Below are 23456 nucleotides of genomic sequence, written 5' to 3'. Positions count from 1 at the left end.
TACTCATTCCTTTAATCAGAAACTCTAAGACTGAAATGAATATATCCAAAACCTTTCTTTTATTCTATGTACTCTAATACAGCAGTTATATTCCAGTTTAAACAGAAAGCCAGTTTGTTTCTTCCCATTGTGATTTTCAAATTCAACTTGGTGACTTTTTGAATCTACAAAAGAGCATGGGTTGGCTATTTTCTTTTCCTTTATTATAGCCTTTATCCTTTCTTATCCCAACAGGCCTCTCTGCTTGCAAGAACTCACAAAAGACCATTAACAGTTTCAAATGATCTTATTCTTTTTGTGACATGCAATAATTGACTAATTTTACACTTATTGAGATACACAGAGTAGGGATTTACTACCACATCATTACGACTGCCTTTCGGTTTTTTGAAATACATATTTTGAATAATATATATATAATATATATTTATCATCTAATATTAGGCCTTTTTCCTATTCCTTATTACAGTCATTGAATCAAAAAGCCGACATGAAGCTCAAAAAGTAAGTGGCATTAAAAGTCCTGCTGTCTTCTTAGGAGTCCCACAAATACAACTTCACAGTGACTAACAATTGAATAGCTAGTATTCTGTTTCACATCCCTGCCCCTACCCACTGAAACTCATAAGATGAATAATTTCAACTATCTAATATGAAGATAAGTTCCAAAACACAAATAGATCTAGAGCAATAATCATAGGAAATTTGCATTTTTGTTAGAATGATTATGTAAAGTTGGGTTCACAAACTATCAGAGAACTATTAAGCTTAAAGTTTTACTTAAAACTTAACTAAAGGATGAAATGGGGACCCTCCAAGTACTGGTGTTGCAATATACACTAAAATATTTATCTAGAAAATGAGCTTATGTGATCTTGTTCATATAATAAGTGATTTAATGATAAAGGGAAAGGATAACATAGACCACTGAAAAGACTGTCTCCTGCATACCACCCTTGCTAAAAGAGCAGCTATTTCCTTTCAATTACAAACCAAATTTGCTAATTAATTAGCATCCACTTTGATAGGCAGAAATAACAGGATGACAGTGAGAGGAGTGTGTGTGTGTGTATGTGTGTATTTGAGGCATATCATTAGCAGTGAAATTAAGTGAACTCCTCCAGATTTAACACATAAGGATGAATTTAAAAAGGGAACATTTTAAAAAATTAAAGTTGAGGAAGGATTAAGAAAATGAATCAGCTAAGTGTTATATTTTCAATTACATTTAGTTTAACCAACCCCAAAGCCTATAAATATTACAATAGTAAAATGAGAGACCTTGTGACTATTTCACAAAAATTCTTTTCTTATTTTCTTTCTCAATTAGGAGTATCTTATATTCACCTGTTCATTGCAGGCTTTTAGTTCCCAGCAGCAAATGGAAAGGCAGAACATGGCAATGGGCCTTTTGAAACCAAAGGAAAAGATTGTCACACCCAAACTACCAGCTATTTCCCTTTTGAATACAAACATACTATTTGAAATAACTCATTTAGCTTTTTCTGAAAGCACCTTGTATAACCTTGCAAGTGGTGATTTGTAATGTGGCAGGCTGTTATCAGGCAGCTACAATATTTTAACTCAGCTCAAAGAGCAGCATTATTCCAAAGTTCATTCATACAGAAACATTTCAGGGGTGGTATTTTCCAAGCCTAGTTCATGTTTATTCATTTCTTGATTTGGAGGTGGGGGGTAGGAGGAGATAGGGCTGACAAGCCATCTTCCTCCTCACTTAGGTGACTAACTTTCAACTCAAGAAGGACTCTGGCAGGTTTTATTTGTATTGCACAGCCAAAAGGGATTAAAAATAATCTTACATTATAGCATCCTATGCATTGCAGTGTCTGCATTGACCACCTTCCCTCGTCCTTTTGGCTTCAGTGCATATCTCTCCACCTTCTACGAACTAGGGCCTATATATTTCTTGCTTGAGGGCTGGCTCTGGCTGGCAGAGCCTGCTTATTTGCCCCTACATGACAAGCATGAAATATCAGCAAATTAATGCCTCCTAGGAGCTGCTCTCAATCTATGGCTGATAGAATTCAGGAAAATATATTAGCTCCCTCACTTCTCCACGTGTGTATGCTTACCTTCTAAAATTTCCTGTGTGATTAAGCACCAGTTGCCAATAGTAGTAACTCGCTTGAAAACAAATCATATGTGGGCGCCTTTTTTGCAGGTCTAGTTTCCTCATTTCCTGAGATCACCTCAAAAATAAATTACCTGCATTTCAAATGATGTGTCTCAAAGTCTACTATTTCTGGGAGAATTCGTAAGACACAGTGCACCTCTTACTAAATAAGTTTGGGCCTAACTTCAGCCAAAATGAATGAAGGGCAAATCTGAGATACATATTTACCCTAAAATGAAAGCAAAAATAAAGATGTCAACAGAGAACAACTGTATTCTTTCTCCTTATTTTTATCTCTGAGAATTAGTAGAGTTTGAAAAGGAAAAATTTTAAATATTGATGTATAATACATATATAGATGTTCTTAATTTACACATAATTACAATTAGACTCACACACATTCAAATAAAAATATTTTTTCTTTAGAAATTAATAAGGCTCCTTTGGCATTTTAGCTAGTTTCAGTGCTGGGAATTAGTAGTAGCAAAAGTAAATTTCTACAATCAAGTCCTAATTTCCACATCTGCTTCTGGGGGATCCCAAACTGAAACATTATAAAAGATTGCTATTATCTTACAACCAGACCTGTTCTCCTTTGTAACCCTTTTGGTTTCAAATAACATAAACCAATTGAAGCCATCTTAAACAATAATCAGAAAAGGACATATCTTGGAAAAATTCCAGAGTTTCTCAAGAGACCAAGGTCAGCGGGGCCCCTTGAAAGACTTTCTTGGAAGCCCACAGGAAACCAAGGAAATTCTCCTTCATCTCTACCTGACTGTTTTGTTCTGTCTGAAGATTAGACCCCCAGCTCCAAAGTTTACATGTCCTCTATATTAGGAATCAGCCCAAACTGCTTTGCTTCCTCTCAGTTTTAATGCCAAGCTCCCAACAGAAAGAGTCTTTTAGCTGCTCTGAGCCTTTTGGCTGCAGTCAGGTGAACAAGGGTCCATAATAAAATGCTCAGAGAAGGAGACAGGGGTTCTAAAATGGGTCAAAACAAACTTGGACAATCTCCTTAAAAATCTCATAAAATATCAATTATATAATAATAACAGTTACTAGGGAATAGAAAGTGGAGCACATAAGCAAATTGTATTTATTTTTTGTTTGTAATTGGGGGTAGTCAAAATGAGCTACAGACTAATGATAAATGTTGAAGTGCAACAGAGATTTTATTCTCTCCTATTCCCCCCATGTGGATCTTAAACTGACTAGTATTGTAACAGTTTGATAAATGTATAAAAAGATGCTTTCAGGGATTCAAATCTATCAACTACTACTTAACATCAAATCATACATTCATACACAAAATATTTTGTGATTAAACTTCAAAATTGTTTTGCTTTAATAATCAGTTATGAAATTATTGTTCAATACTATGAAATTGCAAAAACATAAGATGAAATAGATATTTATATGTTATCTAAGCAAAAGTTCCATTTTCAAGAAAGTATCAATACATAGCTTTTGAAGAAAACAAAGTATTTTTCTTTTCTCATAACTTTCTATAGGGGGTATTAATCCTATGGGAACACATTTCAGTATTTTATAATTTTATATCGCTTGATAGCATGTAAATTCATTTCTCTTCCTGTCCTAAATACAAACAAAAAGTTTCCACGGCAACACTATCTTAAACCTCATTATACAGGTTCATTTGCTTTTGGGGGTAGTAGCTTTCATGCCCATAAAAACATACTTCTTTGAGAATTACCTCACCAAATGCCAGCACTGATATATTCTGTCAGTCTAGATCATTGTTAAATCTTCTTTTTGGTTATTAGTGTTGACATGATGAGTACATACATGTTTACTAAATGATAGTGGTTTAGTACTTGAGGGATAAGCATAAAGTCACCAGTCACGCTGTTGAGCAATTTCAAGAAATTTATGTCACATTTCAGGGTGACAGCAATGCTGGCAGCTAACATGCCCCTGAAGATGAAGATACAAAGATGAGCTATCATTGTGGATGCAGATGTAGGTCTTAGTTGTTAGTCTACAAGTACATCTACTCTACCAAGCGTGGGGATGCCAATTCTGTTTGTGTAAAATATACTGTTTTCTTGAAAAAATATAAAAACCATGTAACATATTGTCTAAGCTTACATGGTCCTTTTTAATGGAAATGTTTAATGTGTTAATACAAGAAAAAATATTTCCTCTATTTTTTTTTTTTTCACACCAGAGCCTACTTCGCCACTCAGGACAGTGCAGTGCTTAGGATTTACTAGATATGATTCCATAGCTATGTATAAATTAAAAGTACAGTATAAACAAATATCATGGTTAATAATCTCAACAGAGTCACTGTCTCCTTCAGAATTAAAACAGTCATGCAGAGGGTCAATATTGAAAGACAATTCATATATTCATAAAACACTATAAAATGTATTTTGCCATATTTTATATATTTAAACACAAACCTTCATTGTATTTACACGGTATTTTTGAACACTTTAAACACAGCATTGGGCAGAGAAAAATTTTTTCAGCAAATGATTCTGGAACAACTGGATATTCCAATTAAAAAATACTTTGACTATCTTGACACAACATACAAAAACTATTTCTAGATGAGACATAAACCTATACTTAAAAGCTAAAACCATAAAGCTTCTAGAAGAAAATATTGAGAATAACTCTGTGATCTTGATATAGGCAAAGATTTCTTAGAGAGGACACATACAGGACCAAGTATGAAAAAATTATACATTGACTTCAGCAAAATTAATAACTTATTCTCTTTGAAAGATGAGAATATTAAAAGCTGAGCCACATATTAGGGGGAAATATTCACAAAACATATTTGTAACAAACGATGCAAACCCAGAACACAAATAACTGCTACAAGAATAAAAGACCCACAACCCAATTAAAAATTTGTCTCAGCATTCTAGGCACTCATTTCAAATAAGAATCCATATAATGGACTCCAAAAAAGCACATGAAAGCATGATCATCAATGTTAATATTCAAGGAGATGCAAATCAAAACCACAGTAAGTTATCACTGCAAACCACTGAAGTGGCTATTGTTGAAAAGACTGAGAACTTCAAATGTTGGCAAGGAAATGCCACAGCCAGAATTTTCATACATCACTGGTAAGAGAGTGAGACTGTATAAGCATTCTAGAAAACTGTTTGCAATTCCATATATTATAATAAAAGGTTAAGCATTATATGTGCTCTAAGACCCAGAAATTACACTCCATGCAAAGAATGCATGTCTATAAAAATCCTGTACATGAACTTTTATAACCGCTTATCTATAATCAGCTAACACTGAAAGGAGCCCATATGTACATTCAAGATATTGAATAAACAAAATGGGACATACTTGTATAATGGTGTACTTCTACTTCTCAGCCACAAAAGAAATAAACTATTAATACATGCAACAACATGGATGACTGTCAAAGATATACTGAACCTAAGAAAAAGGAAGAGTATATACTACATTTTTCCACTCATATGAAGTTGAAGAACAAAGCTTTCTCTAATAACAGAAATCAGAATAGGTGGTTCCTAAAGGAAATGGAGGGGACATAGTTTGAATATTTGTCCCCTCCAAATCTTATGTTAAAATGTGATCCACAGTGTTGGAGTTGGAGCCTGTTGGGAGGTGTTTGGATCCATGGGAGTGGATCCCTCATTAATGGCTTGGTGCCTTCCCTACAGTAAAGATAAGTTCTCACTCTATTAGTTCACACAAGAGCTGGTTGTTTAAAAGGTGTGGAACCCCATCCTTCTCTCTCTCTCTCTCTCCATGTGACACATCAGCTCCTCTTCCATTTCTGCCATAATTTGAAGCTTCCCTGAGGACCTCGCCAGAAGCAGATACTTGTATTATGCTTCCTGTGCAGCCTGCAGAACTGTAAGCCAAATAAACCTATTTTCCTTATAAATGACCCAGCCTCGAGTATTCCTTTATAGCAATACAAAAAAGACTGACACAGCAGGTTATGGAAAGGGGTCACAAGCGAAGTCTCTAGGCTGACAGAAATGTTCTCTACTTTGATACGGGCATTGTTCACAGAAGACTATACAATTACCAAAACTCATTAAGTTTTATACCTAAAATCTGAATTTCACTGTTTATATATTTTACCTCAATGTTTTTAAAGAAAGAAAACCAAAGGAAAATAGATAACGAAAATAAATCTTTATTAATTTCTGCTATCAGATGAATACTGCATATACACTTTCATAGGATTCATGAGATGACTGGATGACCTATGAGATCGTTGGTAAGAACCTATGTCATAGATGAGGAAAGAAAGGCTCAATGAGATTTAGAAATTGGCCCACTGTCACAAAGGTACCAGGTTAGCAGATCTGGCACTCAAATGGTAATATTTTGACTTTACCTACCTTTTTTTTTTTTTTACTATAACAGTAGCTTTCAGCATTTTCACCATATTCCACAGTAAGAAATGCATTTTATATAATGACCTGGTAAATCCACAAATTCCATATATACACACAAACTATAATAAATGTTTCATAAAGTTATGTTTAACCTTAAATATATATATATAGTATACACACATATATACACGTGTATGTGTATGTATCAATAAATATGTATGTGTGTGTATATATAGTCGTATGCCACATAATGTTGTTTCAATCAACAATAAACCACATATAACATCATGGTGGTCCCACAGGATTATAATGGAGCTGAAAAACTCCTGAGGTTTAGCCATCCTAGTATCTAGCACAATAGATTACTCATGAGTTTGTGGTGATGTCAGTGTTAGCAAACTTACTGTGCTGCCAGTAGTATAAAAGTATAGCACACACAATCATGTAGAGTTCATAATACTTGATAATAATAAATGTGTTACTATTTTATGTATGTATTATACAATACTTTTTACTGTTATTTTCGAATATGCTCCTCAACTTACATATTTTAAAAGTTACCTGTTAAACAAGCTCAGGCAGGTCCATCAGGAGATATTCCAGAAGGAGATATGATTATCATAGATGATGACAGTTCCCTATGTGTTATTGCCCCTGAAGACCTCCCAGTAGGACAAGATGTGGGGTGACGGTGAAATTGATGATCCTAACCTTGTATAGTCCTAGGCGAATGTGTGTAGTTGGGTATTACTTAACAAGAAAATTTGAAGAGTAAAAAAAAAATAAATTTAAAAATCAAAAAAGCTTACAGAATATGGATATAAAGATATTTGTATAGCTAACTACAAAAAGTCAAAAAGTTTTTAAAAATTAAAAAGCTTATAAAGTAAAAGTTATAGATGGCCATTAATTTATTATTGAAGAAATAATTAAAAAAATAAATTGAGTGCATCCTAACTTATAGTGTTTATAAAGTCTACAGTATTGTACGGTAATGTCCTTGACCTTCACCTTCACTTATCACTACTGACTAACTCACCCAGAGCAACTTCCAGTCCTGCAAGCTCCATTCATGGTAAATGCCCTATATAGGTATATCACTATTTATATTTTATACTGGATACTTACTATACTTTTTCTATGTTTAGGTATACAAATACCATTGTGTTACAATTGCCTGCAGTAATCAATACAGTAACATGCTATACAGCTTTGTAGCCTAGGAACAATAGCTGTACCATACAGACTGGGTGTGTGGTAGCTATTCCATTTAGGTTTGTGTGAGTATACTTTCTGATGTTCACACAATGATGAAATCGCCTAATGACACATTTCTCAGAATAGATCTTTGGCACTGAGCAACAAACGACTGTATTTGAAATGATACACAAGCACATTCTTTTTCTTAGGTCCAACACAGTCGTGATTTCCTTCAATACTGAAACAGACCTATGTAGCAGGCTGCATTGAAAGATAATACATTTATCTTTTCATATTATATCCTCAGTCAATAAGAGAACTGCTCACATTACAAGAAGCAGTGAGGAACCAGCAGCATGCCCACTGAGGCATTCCATCTCATGCTCACCATGGATGATAGCTTCACTGACCACAATGGAGGCAGTAAATTTCTGTATTGAGTACAGGAGGACAAATACAAAGGAAAAAAGTATCATGATGTTGGCAGTGAGTGGTCAGTAAAATCACATATGCCAGATGTCAGTAAGAATTGCCAAAGGAAAAAGCAAATGCCTACAATGGATTTCAGAGAGGAAAAGATTCAGGATTCCAAGAACAGTCTTATAAAAGGAGTCAGAATTCATTTCACAATTTTATAATATCATATGTAGTTTTATAAAAAGGATGTTCCACATTACACTGAGCAAGTTAGAAAGGTGGAAGCAGATAGGATGAAGAACAGAGATACAGAGAATAGGAGACTACAGGAGTTCTGTTGTAGTTTACAGTGAGCAAAAGAAACAATAGGCAGCCGTCATTATCTTTTCAGTTTAGAACTAAGAGTGTACCCAATTTGCACATGAGGAAAAAAGGGGATATAGAAGTTAAAGTACCTCACTCAGAATAACATGGGCCTTTAATTCTAGGAAGAAATAAGGGACTTAGGGAGTCTAGCTTCAGCATGTCAGCCACTACCCTCAAATGACTCTGTCATTCTACTGTCCCCTTTTATAAATTAAATCACACAAAATTGCTATTTTTTCAGGTCAAAATGATGAAATATTATCAATTTCATACAGTTCAACATATTACTCCTAGCTCTCCTCCCCTATGAAGTCAACGTTCTTGGGCGAGTTCTCCTACCTTCTCTCATAGCCTCACTTTCTATTCATTCGTCAACTTGCAGAAATAAGGGGTTTTCTCCAACCCTTCTCTCAGTCTGTTCTTTGTTGCCAAATCCATTAAAGGCTCTTAATCCTTGTCGTACTTGATCTACTGCAACATTTGAAAATACTGAACAAATCCTTCATTCTTCAAATACCCTATTTATCCGATACTGAACTTACTTGGTCTTTCCGACCTACATTTTAGTAAAGTCCTTTGAGTCAACTTTGTAGATGAGTTTTCTATCTTTCCCTTAAATACTGATATTCCTCAGAATTTTATCCTAAGTCTCCTTTCTATTGTACTTTATATGCTCTCTCAGGGTGATCTCTTCTACTCCAAAGGTCAATTATCACCTAGATGCTAGTAAAACTTAAACCATTACCTGTAGCACCATCTTTCTCCAGACCCAGCTCTCCACTTGCATCCCTTCAGTGTATATCCAACTGAATGCAGCACTAACCTTCTTTTAATAAATATCTCAGTAACTGACACCGTCATTAACTAATTACCAACGAGCAACCCAGATGGCCAACTTGACCACCCTTTATTTTTCAGCCCCTCTATCCAAACCAACACTTTACATTTTACTTGCATTTTTTTTTTTTTTTTTTTTTTTTTTTTTTTTTTTTTTTTTTTTTTTTTTTTGAGATGGAGCCTCTGTCACCCAGGCTGGAGTGCAGTGGCACAAACTCAGCTTGCTATAACCTCCGTCTCCTGGGTTCAATTGATTCTCCTGCCTCAGTCTTCTGAGTGGCTGGGAATACAGGCATGCACCACCACACCTGGCTAATTTTTGTATTTTTAGTAGAGATGGGGTTTCACCATATTGGTCAGGCTGGTCTTGAACTCCTGGGCAGAACTCGTGATCTGCCCTCTTCGGTCTCCCTAGATCTGTCTACTGAACTGTTGCTCTAGCTAGCTGATGTCCTGCCCATGTCTTGTACCTATCCAATCCAGTCTCCAGCAATGCAGCTACATTATACTTTAAATAAAACTCCATCACACTTGCCCTTTTTTAATACCTTTCAATGATTTACCATTACTTGTAGCATAAAGTCCAAAATTCTTAACATATTTTACAAGGTATGTGTGATAAGCCTCTGCCACTCTCTGGACACACACACTCTTCTTGATTCTTTTCCCTTTACTATGTCTCCAACGATGCTTAACTTCTACCTATTTGAATAAATATTCTCTTTCTTGTCAGATTTTAAAGATGTTGTTTACTATATGTATGTATAATTCTCTCCAATTTATAGCTGCTTCATCACTGAATTCTGGTCATATTCTACTTATTTGTAGCATCTCAACTAATATGCCCCTTCCTATGGAAGCCTTTCATCTCCGTACACTTGTTTAGGTGTCCTGCCCCAAACTCCTAAAGCATCATCTACTTCTCTTATCATTGTATTGTGTAGATGTTATGTAACTCCTGCCCCCTCCTCAAACTAAATGTAAGTCTCTGTTAGTAAAGAGAAACACAAACAATAAGAACCAATTGGGTCAAGTCTGCATCGCTTCTCTTTGATTCCCAATATCTAATGTATGCTTAACACACACAATATATACATATATCACTCATCAAATATATATATACACACACATACACACACACATATATATTCCCTTAAATCCCTTACTTGTTTAGAATATATTATATATATATTAAGTGTATATATATATTAAATATATATATATATTAAATATATATATATATATATATATATAAAACACTCATTTTACTCAAAGGGAAACCATTTGGTTTATTGAAACTCATTCTAAATACTTATTACTTCATCTGACTTCATTAAACTGCTTTTAATTATCATAATGTTTTATTCTAACAGATTTTCCCTATGTGGCGATGACATAATACCCAATCTTTCAGTAATTTTAGAAGACTAGCTTAATGCATGACCATCTATCATACTGAAGTCCATTCCAAAGTAATATCATATAATAAAATGCCATCTGCCTCGGCATACCAAATGTTCTTTCATCTTTACACAATTCCTTAAAGGCTCCATTTTCCACAAGGTCTTGGATGGATAAAAAAGCAGCTTCTACATTTGCCAGAAAAAAAAAAGGTACACTGTGTGGAGACATAGATGATTCTTAATCCAATTTTACACTTACTAAAGCCTTTCCATTTATAATTTACAGGAGTAAACATCATGGTAAGTGTATTCTATTATTTAGTCATTCATCTATTGTTTGCATTTTATAGTATTATTTTATAAAATGAATGTACTGGTGGATGTAAATCAAGTTCCAGAAAAAAAATTCCTCAAATTTCCCAGAGAAAATTATTTTAAAGGAAACAAGTTCTACAGTAACCTAGTTAGTTCATTTTTCTAAAAGTTTATCAAAGCAACATTTTGCTATTCCCTTGAACGAGTTATGTTCTTTAATACAATTTACATTTCAATGTATAATGGCTGTTTTTTGACACTCTTTCGCACTTTTATTGGACATTTGCCTAACCTCTGATTTACTGGGGTTTAAAAAATCCAAATTGATTGTGCTACCTTGTAATCTTCCTTTTTATCTTTTCCTATAAAATAGGGACAATATTACCTGTCTCTCGGAATATAAAGAATAGGAAGAGCTATTTATGACAGACCCACAACCAATATCATACTGAATGGGCAAAAAGTGGAAGCATTCCCTTTGAAAATTGGCACAAGACAGGGATGCCCTCTCTCACCATTCCTATTCAACATAGTGTTGGAAGTTCTGGCTGGGTAATCAGACAGAAATAAGAAATAATCAGAAAGAAATGAAGGGTATTCAATTAGGAAAAGAGGAAGTCAAATTGTCCCTGTTTGCAGATGACATGATTGTATATTTAGAATACCACATCGTCTTAGCCCAAAATCTCCTGAAGCTGATAAGCGACTTCAGCAAAGTCTCAGGATACAAAATCAATGTGCAAAAATCACAAGCATTCTTATACAGAGCCAAATCATGACTGAAATCCCATTCACAATTGCTTCAAACAGAATAAAATACCTAGGAATCCAACTTACAAGGGATGTGAAGGAGCTCTTCAAGGAGAACTACAAACCACTGCTCAGTGAAATAAAAGAGGACACAAACAAATGGAAGAACATACCATGCTCATGGATAGGAAGAATCAATATTGTGAAAATGGCCATACTGCCCAAGGTAATTTATAGACTCAATGCCATCCCCATCAAGCTACCAACAACTTTCTTCAAAGAATTTGAAAAAACTACTTTAAAGTTCATATGGAACCAAAAAAGAGCACACATTGCCAAGACAATCCTAAGTCAAAAGAACAAAGCTAGAGGCATCACGCTACCTGACTTCAAACCACAAGGCTACTACAAGGCTACCCTAACCAAAACAGCATGGTACTGGCACCGAAACAGAGATATAGACCAATGGAACAGAACAGAGCCCTCAGAAGTAATACCACACATCTACAACCATCTGATCTTTGAAAAACCTGACAAAAACAAGAAATGGGGAAAGGATTCCCTATTTAATAAATGGTGCTGGCAAAAGTGGCTAACCATATGTAGAAAGCTGAAACTGGATCCCTTCCTTACACCTTTTACAAAAATTAATTCAAGATGGATTAAAGAGTTAAATATTAGACCTAAAACCATAAAAACCCTAGAAAAAAAACCTAGGCAATACCATTCAGGTCATAGGCATGGGCAAGGACTTCATGTCTAAAACACCAAAAGCAACAGTAACAGAAGCCAAAATTGACAAATGGGATCTAATTAAACTGAAGAGCTTCTGCACAGCAAAAGAAACTATCATCAGAGTGAACAGGCAACCTACAGTATGGGAAAAACTTTTTGCAATCTACTCATCTGACAAAGGGCTAATACCCAGAATCTACAAAGAACTCAAACAAATTTACAAGAAAAAAACAAACAACCCCATCAAAAAGTGGGCAAAGGATGTGAACAGACACTTCTCAAAAGAAGACATTCATACAGCCAACAGACACATGAAAAAATGCTCATCATCACTCGCCATCAGAGAAATGCAAATCAAAACCACAATGAGATACCATCTCACACCAGTTAGAATGGCAATCATTAAATAATCAGGAAACAACAGTTGTTGGAGAGGATGTGGAGAAATAGGAACACTTTTACATTGTTGGTGGGACCGTAAACTAGTTCAACCACCGTGGAAGACAATGTGATGATTCTTCAAGGATCTAGAACTAGAAACACCATTTGACCCAGCCATCCCATAACTGGGTATATACCCAAAGGATTATAAGTCATGCTGCTATAAAGACACATGCACACGTATGTTTATTGCAGCACTATTCACAATAGTAAAGACTTGGAACCAACCCAAATGTTCATCAATGTTAGACTGGATTAAGAAAATGTGGCACATATACACCATGGAATACTATGCAGCCATAAAAAGGATGAGTTCATGTCCTTTGTAGGGACATGGATGAAGCTGGAAACCATTATTCTCAGCAAACTATCATAAGGACAAAAAACCAAACACCGCAAGTTCTCACTCATAGGTGGGAATTGAATGATGAGAACACTTGGACACAGGAAGGGGAACATCACACACCGGGGCCTGTAGTGGGGTGGGGAGAAGGGGGAGGGACAGTATTAGGAGATATATCTAATGTAAATGACGAGTTAATGGGTGCAGCACACCAACATGGCACATGTATACATATGTAACAAACCTGCACGTTGTGCACATATACCCTAGAACTTAAAGTATAACACAATAAAAATAAAAAATAAAGACCTAAGCCACTGTGTAAAGCAGTCATTACTTGAGTCACCCCTTTCTTCTCCTCAAAATTCAACAAATTTCTTCTCATTCAGGCTCTTTATTTTGTTTCTATCACAGAAGCTCCCTCTCCTAAGTTGCAGTCAGGGCTTATCATTATCTTGCATACAATGCTATGAAACTGCTAAAAATATGCTTAACAGAAAACACACTTATTCTGGTTTTCTATAAGAAGAGTAAAATCTAATCTTTAATGTTTTAAAGGAAACAGACATTGATCGTGCCATTTCTGATAACAGTACAATAACACCAGTCAATCTCTTTCAAAGTTATTAAATTCTAATACCTCAAAACATGCAGATAACATTTAAATCAAGCCATATTGTTTTCTGCTTCTGATCAAATGTAAAATTTGCTCACTTCTAAATGTTAAATCAAACCGTGACCGCCTCAGGACACAAGAGAGGACCTACAGTTGTTCTTTTGTTTCTAGAAGAATTCAGCAAATATAAGCAGTTGTCTAAAAAATATGGGGAAAAATGCCTCAGCAAACCACACAAAATTATCCATCACTTTTTGGGTCAAAAGAAGTCTGAAATGTTCCCTCTGCTCTGCTACCACATCACTAAACTCTCTACGAAGTAGTCAATATAAGTCATTCAGAAATGTAGGCTGTCTTGATGATCCTTAATTCAATTCTATAATAAGGTAAATCCCCCCATTTATAAATTTGACTTTTATAAGCTATACTTATATTTTATGATATCATATAATAATTCATCCAATATTTGCACTCAGAAACATATTTTAGAAGTTAATGGCAACAACAACATTGATCTTCTAGATAAAATTTGCATACTAGCATCTGGCCTTCTTCCAAAGCCTAACATTGAATCTCTATCATAGGAAAAAATATGGTGTAATGGTTACAGGTACAATTTCTTTGCTGTAAGACTTGATATAAATTAATTTCTCTAAGCCTTAATTTTTGTAATTTGTAAAACTAACGCTAATAACTACACAATAAGACTGGTGGGTAGATTACTTGTGGTAATGCATGCAAATCATCTAGTACAGTGTCCGGCAAAGAGTAAACTCACAATAAACGTTGAGATAATAATGGTAATAATGATAAATCTCTCATTACCATAAACAACCGAGGTTATGACTTTCTCTGAATTCCTATATCAGTTGTCTCTAAAATTTATATAAAACCTATTGGACCTTCCATATATTTATTTATATCATGTGTGTGTATGTGTGTGTATATATACATATATGTATATGTATACATATATATACACACATATATATAGATGTCTATATGTATACAGTTGAATCCCCTATAGATTGTAAACCCCATAAATTAAACATTTGATATTTCATTACTAATAGCACATATCGTGTGCAGTTTTTACCAACACACATTTAAGGGGATGTGTGATTGTGTGGTCAAATGAAGTAGAGTACTAGTCTGATGGAATTAATCTTCCAAACTATAGCTAAAATATAAAGTAAATAGCCTAATGCTTTTATGATTGTTTATTATCTCTCTATACTGCAAAATCTTTTTGGAATTACTGTTCATGAGTCAAATGAAGGATGCGCTAAAAATGACTTCTTTCCCCCCCAAAAATTAAAACAATTGAGCAAGAGGATGCTTGGCCATGACCTTGCAAGTATTTGGCAAATAAAAGATGCACTCATTACAGAACTCTGCACTTGAGAAAATGAGGAAGTCATATAATATGGATATTTGCTAACATTAATGTAGAATATCAGCAATTAGTGGGTATTCTACCTCTAAAAATTTTTCCAAATTATGTTTATTTTATTGGAATTCAGCATTTTATAGGGAATAGTACCAAATTTTGATCTATGGAATATATTAAATATTACACAGTTTATAGCTTTAAAAAAAATCAAACTGGTGTCAGAATATAATTCCAATGAAGATATATTTCTTATAATATAGCCAAACCAAGAAGAAGGATCAAATTCGGTGTTCAAATAAGTGCATAAGGAAAGCCAATGATATTACAGTTATTTCCAAGGGTTTCTAAGAATTACCTCCAAACCTCACTTCCTCCCCTTCTACAGCTGCTGTGGGAACAAACAGCTTCACTACAGACTGTGTACATACAGAGAAACTAAGAATAATGATCACTTATGTTCCCACTCTCAGGTACCAGGCCATAAAAAGAATCTTAAAATGAGATAAATATAGAGAATACTACTGTGTCCATTATCCAGATGAATTTATCATGGTAATGCTCATTCTTATACAACTAGTTAATGAAATATTAATATTAATGTACAAGGCCTAATATTCATTCAAAAGATTTCATAAAGATATAAATTAAAACACATAAATGAATGGGGATGGGACATTACAGATAAACATAAGAAAACTTTCTTTTCTAGAAAGTAGAGAAAAGGAGGCCAATTGTCTGAGTACCACAAGACTCGGGGAATGACATTTTAATGGTTTTCCTAGATTTTCTTTGTGCCGCGTATGTGCCAGACTGAGTGCTAGAAAAGCTGGCAACTCAGAAGTATTAAAAGCAAACACACACACACAAAGCCTCAATCCAAACAACAAAGAAACAAATGAGCAGATTCTCAGAGACCTCACAGAGTAAAGCAGGACTTTCTTGTACTAACTTTCCAACCTCCTGCAAATGAATAATTTTTCAAAATTGACTTAGAAACAAATGGAAACTTTCAAAGTGGCCTCCTGAGGTTTTGCATTATGCAAAGATAAAATATGACTGAATTAGTATTATCATTCTAAATGACAGAATTACTGAAAACTTGTTTCTGGAGATACTTTCTAAACACAAAATAGGAGAAAAAGGAAGATATGAGGTCAGCATCATTCAGTTAATAAACATTTATTGAGTCCTTCTACATATGAGGCTGAAGGCAAGCATTAAAAATTCAAAGACAGAAGTCATAGTCTGGCCCTCAAGCTTAGAGGGGAAGACAACCAAAACAGAATTGCATGTTGCAATGTAGTAATGGTGGATAGGTTGAAAATAAAACCAGAAGTGCACTTAATTTATAATGAATTAGATGAGAAGCCATTATGAAAGGGTTCCTAGAAGAAGGAATAGCGGTACTCAGTTTTATTGAATGAAGATAAATTATAATCATGGAGAGAAGCTAGAAAGGGCATTCTAAAGCGAGGTCCTAGCATGTGCAACACCTTAGACATAGGAGAGGACAGAAAGAAGGGCAAGTATTATCCACATGCAGAAGAGGTAGCAGAGGGGCCAACAGGAGACGGGTTCTGAAGTCTGATGGAGAAAAGCCTGTTTGGGCTCTCCCTGGCACCACCACATACCAGGTACTGTGAAAAGTGCTGCTAATATAATGATGAAAAAGACTTAGTTCTGCTCAAGAGCGGACAAAGAGGAGCTGTTTCTCTAGTGATAGAGACAGGCACAACCTGATCGTTCTAAAATAACAGTTTGGACAGTGATCTAGAGGCATTCATTATGGGAATGAGGGGAAAATACCTAGTTTTCTGTGAATAGGTATGGGAATGTCAAGGGAGTCTAGAGAGTGAACTATAAGCAGTTTGGTATACCTGAGAGAAATTAAGCAGAAAGGCTGAAGAGATGCTTCTGGAGAGGTAAGCATGTTATAAGAACATCAAGGAGTATGGACTACACCTTGCAGGCAATGGAACTTATTAAGAAGTGTGACATGGTGAGACTTTAGCCTTAAATGAAGTACTGTGACAGCATTGTGTGTGTTGGTGTGGGAAGAAGGGAAATGAAGGATGATGAGGGCAAGAAACGGTCAAAGAAGGAAGTAAAACCAGCAGAGTATAGTGCCTAGAAGACAAGGAAGGTGGAAAGAAATCAGAAGAAGGTCAATAGTGGAAAGTGCAGCCAAGAGACTTGATGACAGGTCAGAAAAATTTTATTTGATTTGGCAATTATGAGATTATTCTGTCACTAGAGTCATCAGTTTCAGGACAATGATGAAGACAGAAGCCAAATTGAATAAATTTTAAAACGTAAATGAAGAAAGTGAGGCAGTTAGTATATACTAGTATTATCAGAAGTTTGAAGGAAACAATGAAGGATACATGTCAAGAGAGATCATTTTTTAATACTCGTGGCAAGTGAAAGAAGTATTCTATTTCTTCAAATTATTCAGATTGAATCATGTTGACAGCTGCTATAAAGAAAGAGTTGTTTGGGAGAAAGAGTAGGAGATATTGAATAAAGGATTTAACTCCAGAATGAGTCCAGAGATGAAGAGCATTTAGGTCAAGGATATGAGTGGCAAGTCAACCTTGAAGAAAAGAAACATTTGGTCTTCTGGAAATGAAAGACAGTGACGATGGCTATGGAAGTTTTTAGGTGGTAGGAGGTTAAGGAATAGCAGAAGAGATATATCCATTTCCTCCAATAAAAAGGATGATGAAATCACCTGCTGAGAGTGAGGAACATGTGGGTTTAAGGGGAAGTCTGAATAGGTCTGAAATTACTCTTGAAATAAATAGGATCAGGGCTAATCAAGCTCATGGTTAAAGACTAACAAGTGATCATTTACTAAACATGATATTTTTAAAACTCTAATCATTTTTCATAAGGTAATTTATTTCATAATTTGCTTTATGAATTCAAATTTAACTCAGCAGTAATCTAAGGTAAGGAAGTGTTTATTTTACTTATTTTCTCAAATTGAGGTGCATCATGTTATATTTGTTTAATTTCTGCTTATATATTTGTTATACATATAAAAATTACTGGCTGGGCATGGTGTTCACGCCTGTAATCCTAGCACTTTGGGAGGACGAGGCAGGCGAATCACAAGGTCAGGAATTTGAGACCAGCCTAGCTAACATGGTGAAACCCCGTTTCTACTAAAAATACAAAAATTTGCTGGGCATGGTGGCATGCACCTGTAATGCCAGTTACTCAGGAGGCTGAGGCAGGAGAATTGCTTGAATCCAGGAGGCAGAGGTTGCAATGAGCCAAAATCACACCACTGCACTCCAACCTGGGTGACAGGGCAAGGCTCTGTCTCGAAAATAAATAAAATAAAATAAAATAAAATAAAATAAAATAAAATAAATAAATTTTAAAAATACTGCTTATGTTATCACAGGCATCACAAGCACAAGTTTGTTTGTTTGTTTTTCCATCTCAAAAGAACTCTGCCTGGCAGGTATTACTTTTCTTGTTATATAGATGAAGAAACTGAGTATCAGAGAGGGGGGAAATGACACATCCTATATTTCCCAGTAGGTAGAAGTGTCAATACTCACTCCTAAGTGTTTTTCTTGTCAAAGTACAAATTTTCCACTATATCATAAATTGTTTTAATTGAAGATCAAAGATAACTTGAATTTAATTTTTTGTCCATGTTTGTCTTATATTTAAGAAACATAAGTAAGATTATCCCAAATCTATTGGGAGAAAAAGGTGATTACATTAATCAAAAGAAAAGTCACTTTAAAGAGTCACAGGAATACTATTTTTAACCAGAAGCTGCTTTAGACATGACACTAATAACTTTCCTTAATTTAAAAACATATCAAGCTTTATGAAAAATATTTAAGAAACACTATCTAACCAAAAAATGGTTCTTATTAATAACCAAAATGTAGTTAACTCAAAAGTTTGCATTTGTGATAAGTATTAATCTCTGTTTTCTTAATATTTTAAGATCTCATTTATATCTGCAAAAATAAAGGCTAAGTCTAGATGGGAGGTCAAACTTTTCACTAAAGATTGAAAATAGCACCTACAGTTTTTTGAAAACCATTCGAACTGCTGGGGTATTTGGCAATGTTTGACATCATCATATAATGCTTGCAAAGATTTCAGGCTAGAAAACCTTCCCCAAACCGCTCTCAATTGGACAAAAATTTCTAATGCTCCTAAGAATATGGAATCACCGTAATTGAATATATAAATCTGAACAGATCTATGTCTGTCAGTAGACATAGAATATTTCCAGACAATATTCTCATGTATATATATTTTTGGCCTCAAACATTAATAGTAGTTCAATAGACTTAAGAACATAAATCTGTCCCCAATATCCAAAATAAAGTATACACCTCAAATTACATTTTAGTGCCATAAATATATTAATCATTAAACTAGGAAAGAATGAAAAAAGTTTTGAAAATGTGCAGCCATTGATTTTTTGTTCCGAATATACAAACATCACTTCGTTGTATCCATCAGTAGTCTGAGACTTAATTAGAATTGCAAAAAGAAAACGTATACATCACTTAGTCCAACTCCTTAATTTGAGAGACAAGGAAACTGGGCCCAGGGAAAGAAAGCTTACCCAGATTCAGTTGAGGTTAAAGTGGAATTCAAATCCAGGTATCTAGATTCACAGTTTAATGCACTTCCCAGAAGCAGAATAGATATAAATAACCTCATGTAATTTCATCTGGCAACCAAATTCAGACGCTGAGTAGAACTTTAAGGATAGTCCTGAGTTTGCTGTTTTATCATATTCAAAAGCACCTACCATAACAAGTGGATAACTAAACAACATTATAATCACAGGATGAACATTATTTTAATTATTTAAGCATACTACAAACAAACTTCAAACTACATTATTCAAAATTTCTTCTGAGTAACAATCAATTGAAATCATTCCTATTGAAAACACACAGCAGAAACAAGTGAAATAAAACAAACTACAATGGACCCCCGAAAACCCCAAATAAACACCCAACTAGTACTTTCAACCCCACAGCCTTCAATTCTACATGCAGCACTGTCAATTGAGCACTGATTTGCATCTATCACCAATCAAAATGCAAAATAAATCATTGGAAAGCTCATTGGTTTATATTACTGCCTTTATACATATTAGCTTCCGGAAAATCATTCTGAAGAACTGAATCATCTGTATCATTTTTATTACTCATTCAGGCTTGACACTGTCTGCACAGTACTGACTGAAATGTACTTCAGTATGCACCTTCTTTCCAAATGAATATCTATGTCAGGTTTATTTATAGCCACTGCCTTCAATCAGTGCATTCTCTCAAGTATGAGAAATAAAATCACCTCAACGATACTCTTCTATAGACATCTGAAACTAAGCATAGATATCTTGGCAATTGGCCTTTGGAAAGATAATGAAAGATCTATGCCATAAAATATACATTAAGATCATTGAGATTCCAAGAACAATCATCTTACACTCTTTAGTAAGCACACGTAAAGAGCCCCAAGTACAGAGGTAATCTAAAACTTATGCATCCTTTTGCATAACTCTTTATGTACTCCAAGATTATCACAACCTCCATTCTCTTTTCCTCATGCTGATTTCTCTGAAATTTGGGTACCCTCTTTGTTTCTTACTTAGATGCTTTCCTCTATTTAGGAGCTTTTCCTTCTAATTCTTTACAAAAGCAGGGCATGCTTCCCCCTGCTGGGAAAAAATCAAATTACAGGGAACATCAGAACATGTTCCTAAGTATTATATCAAGAAATCAAGTTCCTAGGAAAGATAAAATGTTAAGGAACCAAGTGCATAGCCTTCTCTGACTGTTTTACCAGACAAAGAAATACTTATGCACTCTGTTAAGAGTTTCTTGTATGCATTGATTTAGCTTGACCGCCTTCAAGTACAATAACTCATATTAATGACTGATGAATTAATCTTTGAGCCACTTGTCTCAAATAGAACTCTAATTAGCGGGTCAGAGAGAACGATCAATTTGTAAGTGTTTTTTTTTTTTTTTTCACTTTAAAGACATATTATCAGCTACATAAAGAAACTTCTGGAAAATGTATTGAAGACTATTCAAAATATATTAAAGATACTGAAGACTGGTAAGACTTGCCTTTTAAATCATTTCAAACAATCTTAAACATCTATTAACTCATTATTTTGCTATTATTTTTATGTAGTCTTTTTTGAGAAAGCAAAAAAGTGCATTTTTATTGACTTTACTTTTTCACTTTAATTTCTATTTTTTTCATTCAGTAACCAAAGTAGTAGGCATAATTGTATTTCACCTTCCCACTTAGCTATAAAACAAGCTTTTCCCCTGAAAACAGTTCAGTTATTTCACATGTTCCATGTTTTGACTATAAATCTTTTCCTGTTTAGCATTTAAATATAGAAAAATACCTTACACTTTATTGTTAACATAAATAACAATCCATCAATTAAAAATATAGCTAATACCGATTTAAATTATATATTGAGGAGCAGAATTTATTCTTCCTTGGTACAACTAAGTCTCAAAAAAATCTTTTAATACTGAGGAGCTGGGGTAGAGAAAGTTATCCCTTTTAGTTTTTTGCTGTATGTAAGTCCATAACAACCTTAGCTACAAAACTGCACTGTAACCAATTTGATGATGAAGCAATTCATTATTAATGAAGCATTCATCTAAAAAAAAAAAAAACTGCAGCTGTTTTAAAAAGGCATGTGTAAATAACTACAGATATAGGTGTCTTGAGTATTTAGATGGCATTATTATAACATAAATGGAGTAATTTGATTAATAAAGTTTGCGTGTCTTTTTTTTTTTTTAACCTTTCAAAGCAATGCAAAAGACAAGACATATATGTTCCTCTGGGAATGAAATCTCCTTTAACATTACAGGTACACAAAAGAAAATGCACACTTGGTAAAACAGTTGATCAATTATAGAGTGTTCCCAGGGACCAATATCTCGCAGAGTACCCAATCATCACACTTCAAATAAATGTATAAGCACTTTAGCCTCTACTTACCACATTAACATACATATAAGAGCATGCACAGTTTAATGCATAGGTTAATTCTAACACTTTCCATACGATAGACTTTGATTAAAGGGCATCAAAAATCACTTCCTAAATGCAGTAAGAAATAAAAATAAAAATACTGATCTGTAGCTAAAAAGCTCTTAGAACACTACATTGATCACCATTGACTTCCAAACTGCTTTCCCCTCTCTCAGCGAAGTGAAAATGTCCCTATAGACCGCGTTACACTTTACGGTTTCTCTATCAATGATCCTAACAGGTCACATCGCCACTGCCATTAGATCTCCGTAGCTTTGGTCTTCTCCAAATTAAGACGTGGAGAAGGAGCACTGCTGTCCGCCCCAAGAATGGGGTCTGTCCGCCCGAGCTCTGAGACGAGCATCTTCAGGGGGACAGTTTCTGCGAAGGCGGCGACAGGAGTCCCTCCCCAACTTCACTCCCCTAATCAAGCCAAGGGTGAGATAGGCAGCCGGCGGTTTGTGCCCCTCGGTGGGGGCAAGTCCTACCTTCTGCCAAAAGGCGCGATGCATGCACAAAAGATGGATCCAGGCTATCTTTCTCTGCCATCAGCTCAGGCAAATATTTCTCCTCTTCCATAGCGCGGACTTTGGACTGTCCCCGGGCGAAGTGCGAGGTTCCGCTCGCTCGGACGCAGGGTCGTGGGGCAGCGCCTGGCTCCCGCGCTGCTCCTCCTCTGCGCGGCGAGGGGATCTCCGTGCGTCCTCACTGGCCCATGCACCCAGCACCTGCGACTCCCGCCGTCGGGCTGCGTGGCCCCGCGTCCACACCTGCCCGTCCCTTCCGTTGTCCCTCGCTCGCGCAGAGCCCGGGCTCACACCATCGGCCTTAACTGGAGAGGCGGGAACAGGGCGCGGCCCACCTCCGCCAACCACTCATTGGTGGGGATGCCAGGAGAGGCGGGGCGCTGGCGAAGGCCGCGGGCCCTCATTGGGCCGTGGTGCACGTCGGGTCGCCTGACTGGCAGGAGGCAGCTGCAGAGGGGAGGGGAGCTCGGAAGATGCAAACGCTTTCTTTTTGCAGCCCAAGCCTTCCCTGGCTATTAGGCATGCCCAGTTCTGTGGAGCTCTC

At 35.5% G+C, this 23456-nt stretch overlaps 1 protein-coding gene across 3 annotated transcripts in view; it reads right to left on the bottom strand.

The window, feature by feature from the left end:
- KHDRBS2 (KH RNA binding domain containing, signal transduction associated 2) overlaps positions 1–23240 on the bottom strand; it is a 627085-nt gene extending 603845 nt beyond the window's left edge. For all 3 annotated transcript variants that reach the window (XR_004056854.1, XM_030928982.1, XM_030928983.1), the window contains exon 1: positions 22874–23240. Coding sequence is in view for 2 of the 3 variants with exons in the window: in XM_030928982.1 (XP_030784842.1) it covers positions 22874–22964 (91 nt within the window). In the remaining variant the exon portion in view is untranslated. The remainder of the gene's footprint in view (positions 1–22873) is intronic.
- Positions 23241–23456: the final 216 nt, after the last annotated feature.

This window comes from Rhinopithecus roxellana, chromosome 4 (genome assembly GCF_007565055.1).
Source record: "Rhinopithecus roxellana isolate Shanxi Qingling chromosome 4, ASM756505v1, whole genome shotgun sequence".
In the NCBI taxonomy this organism is placed as follows: domain Eukaryota; kingdom Metazoa; phylum Chordata; class Mammalia; order Primates; family Cercopithecidae; genus Rhinopithecus; species Rhinopithecus roxellana.
The sequence above is the reverse complement of the archived record's forward strand: the minus strand, read 5'-3'. Positions and strand labels throughout refer to the sequence as shown.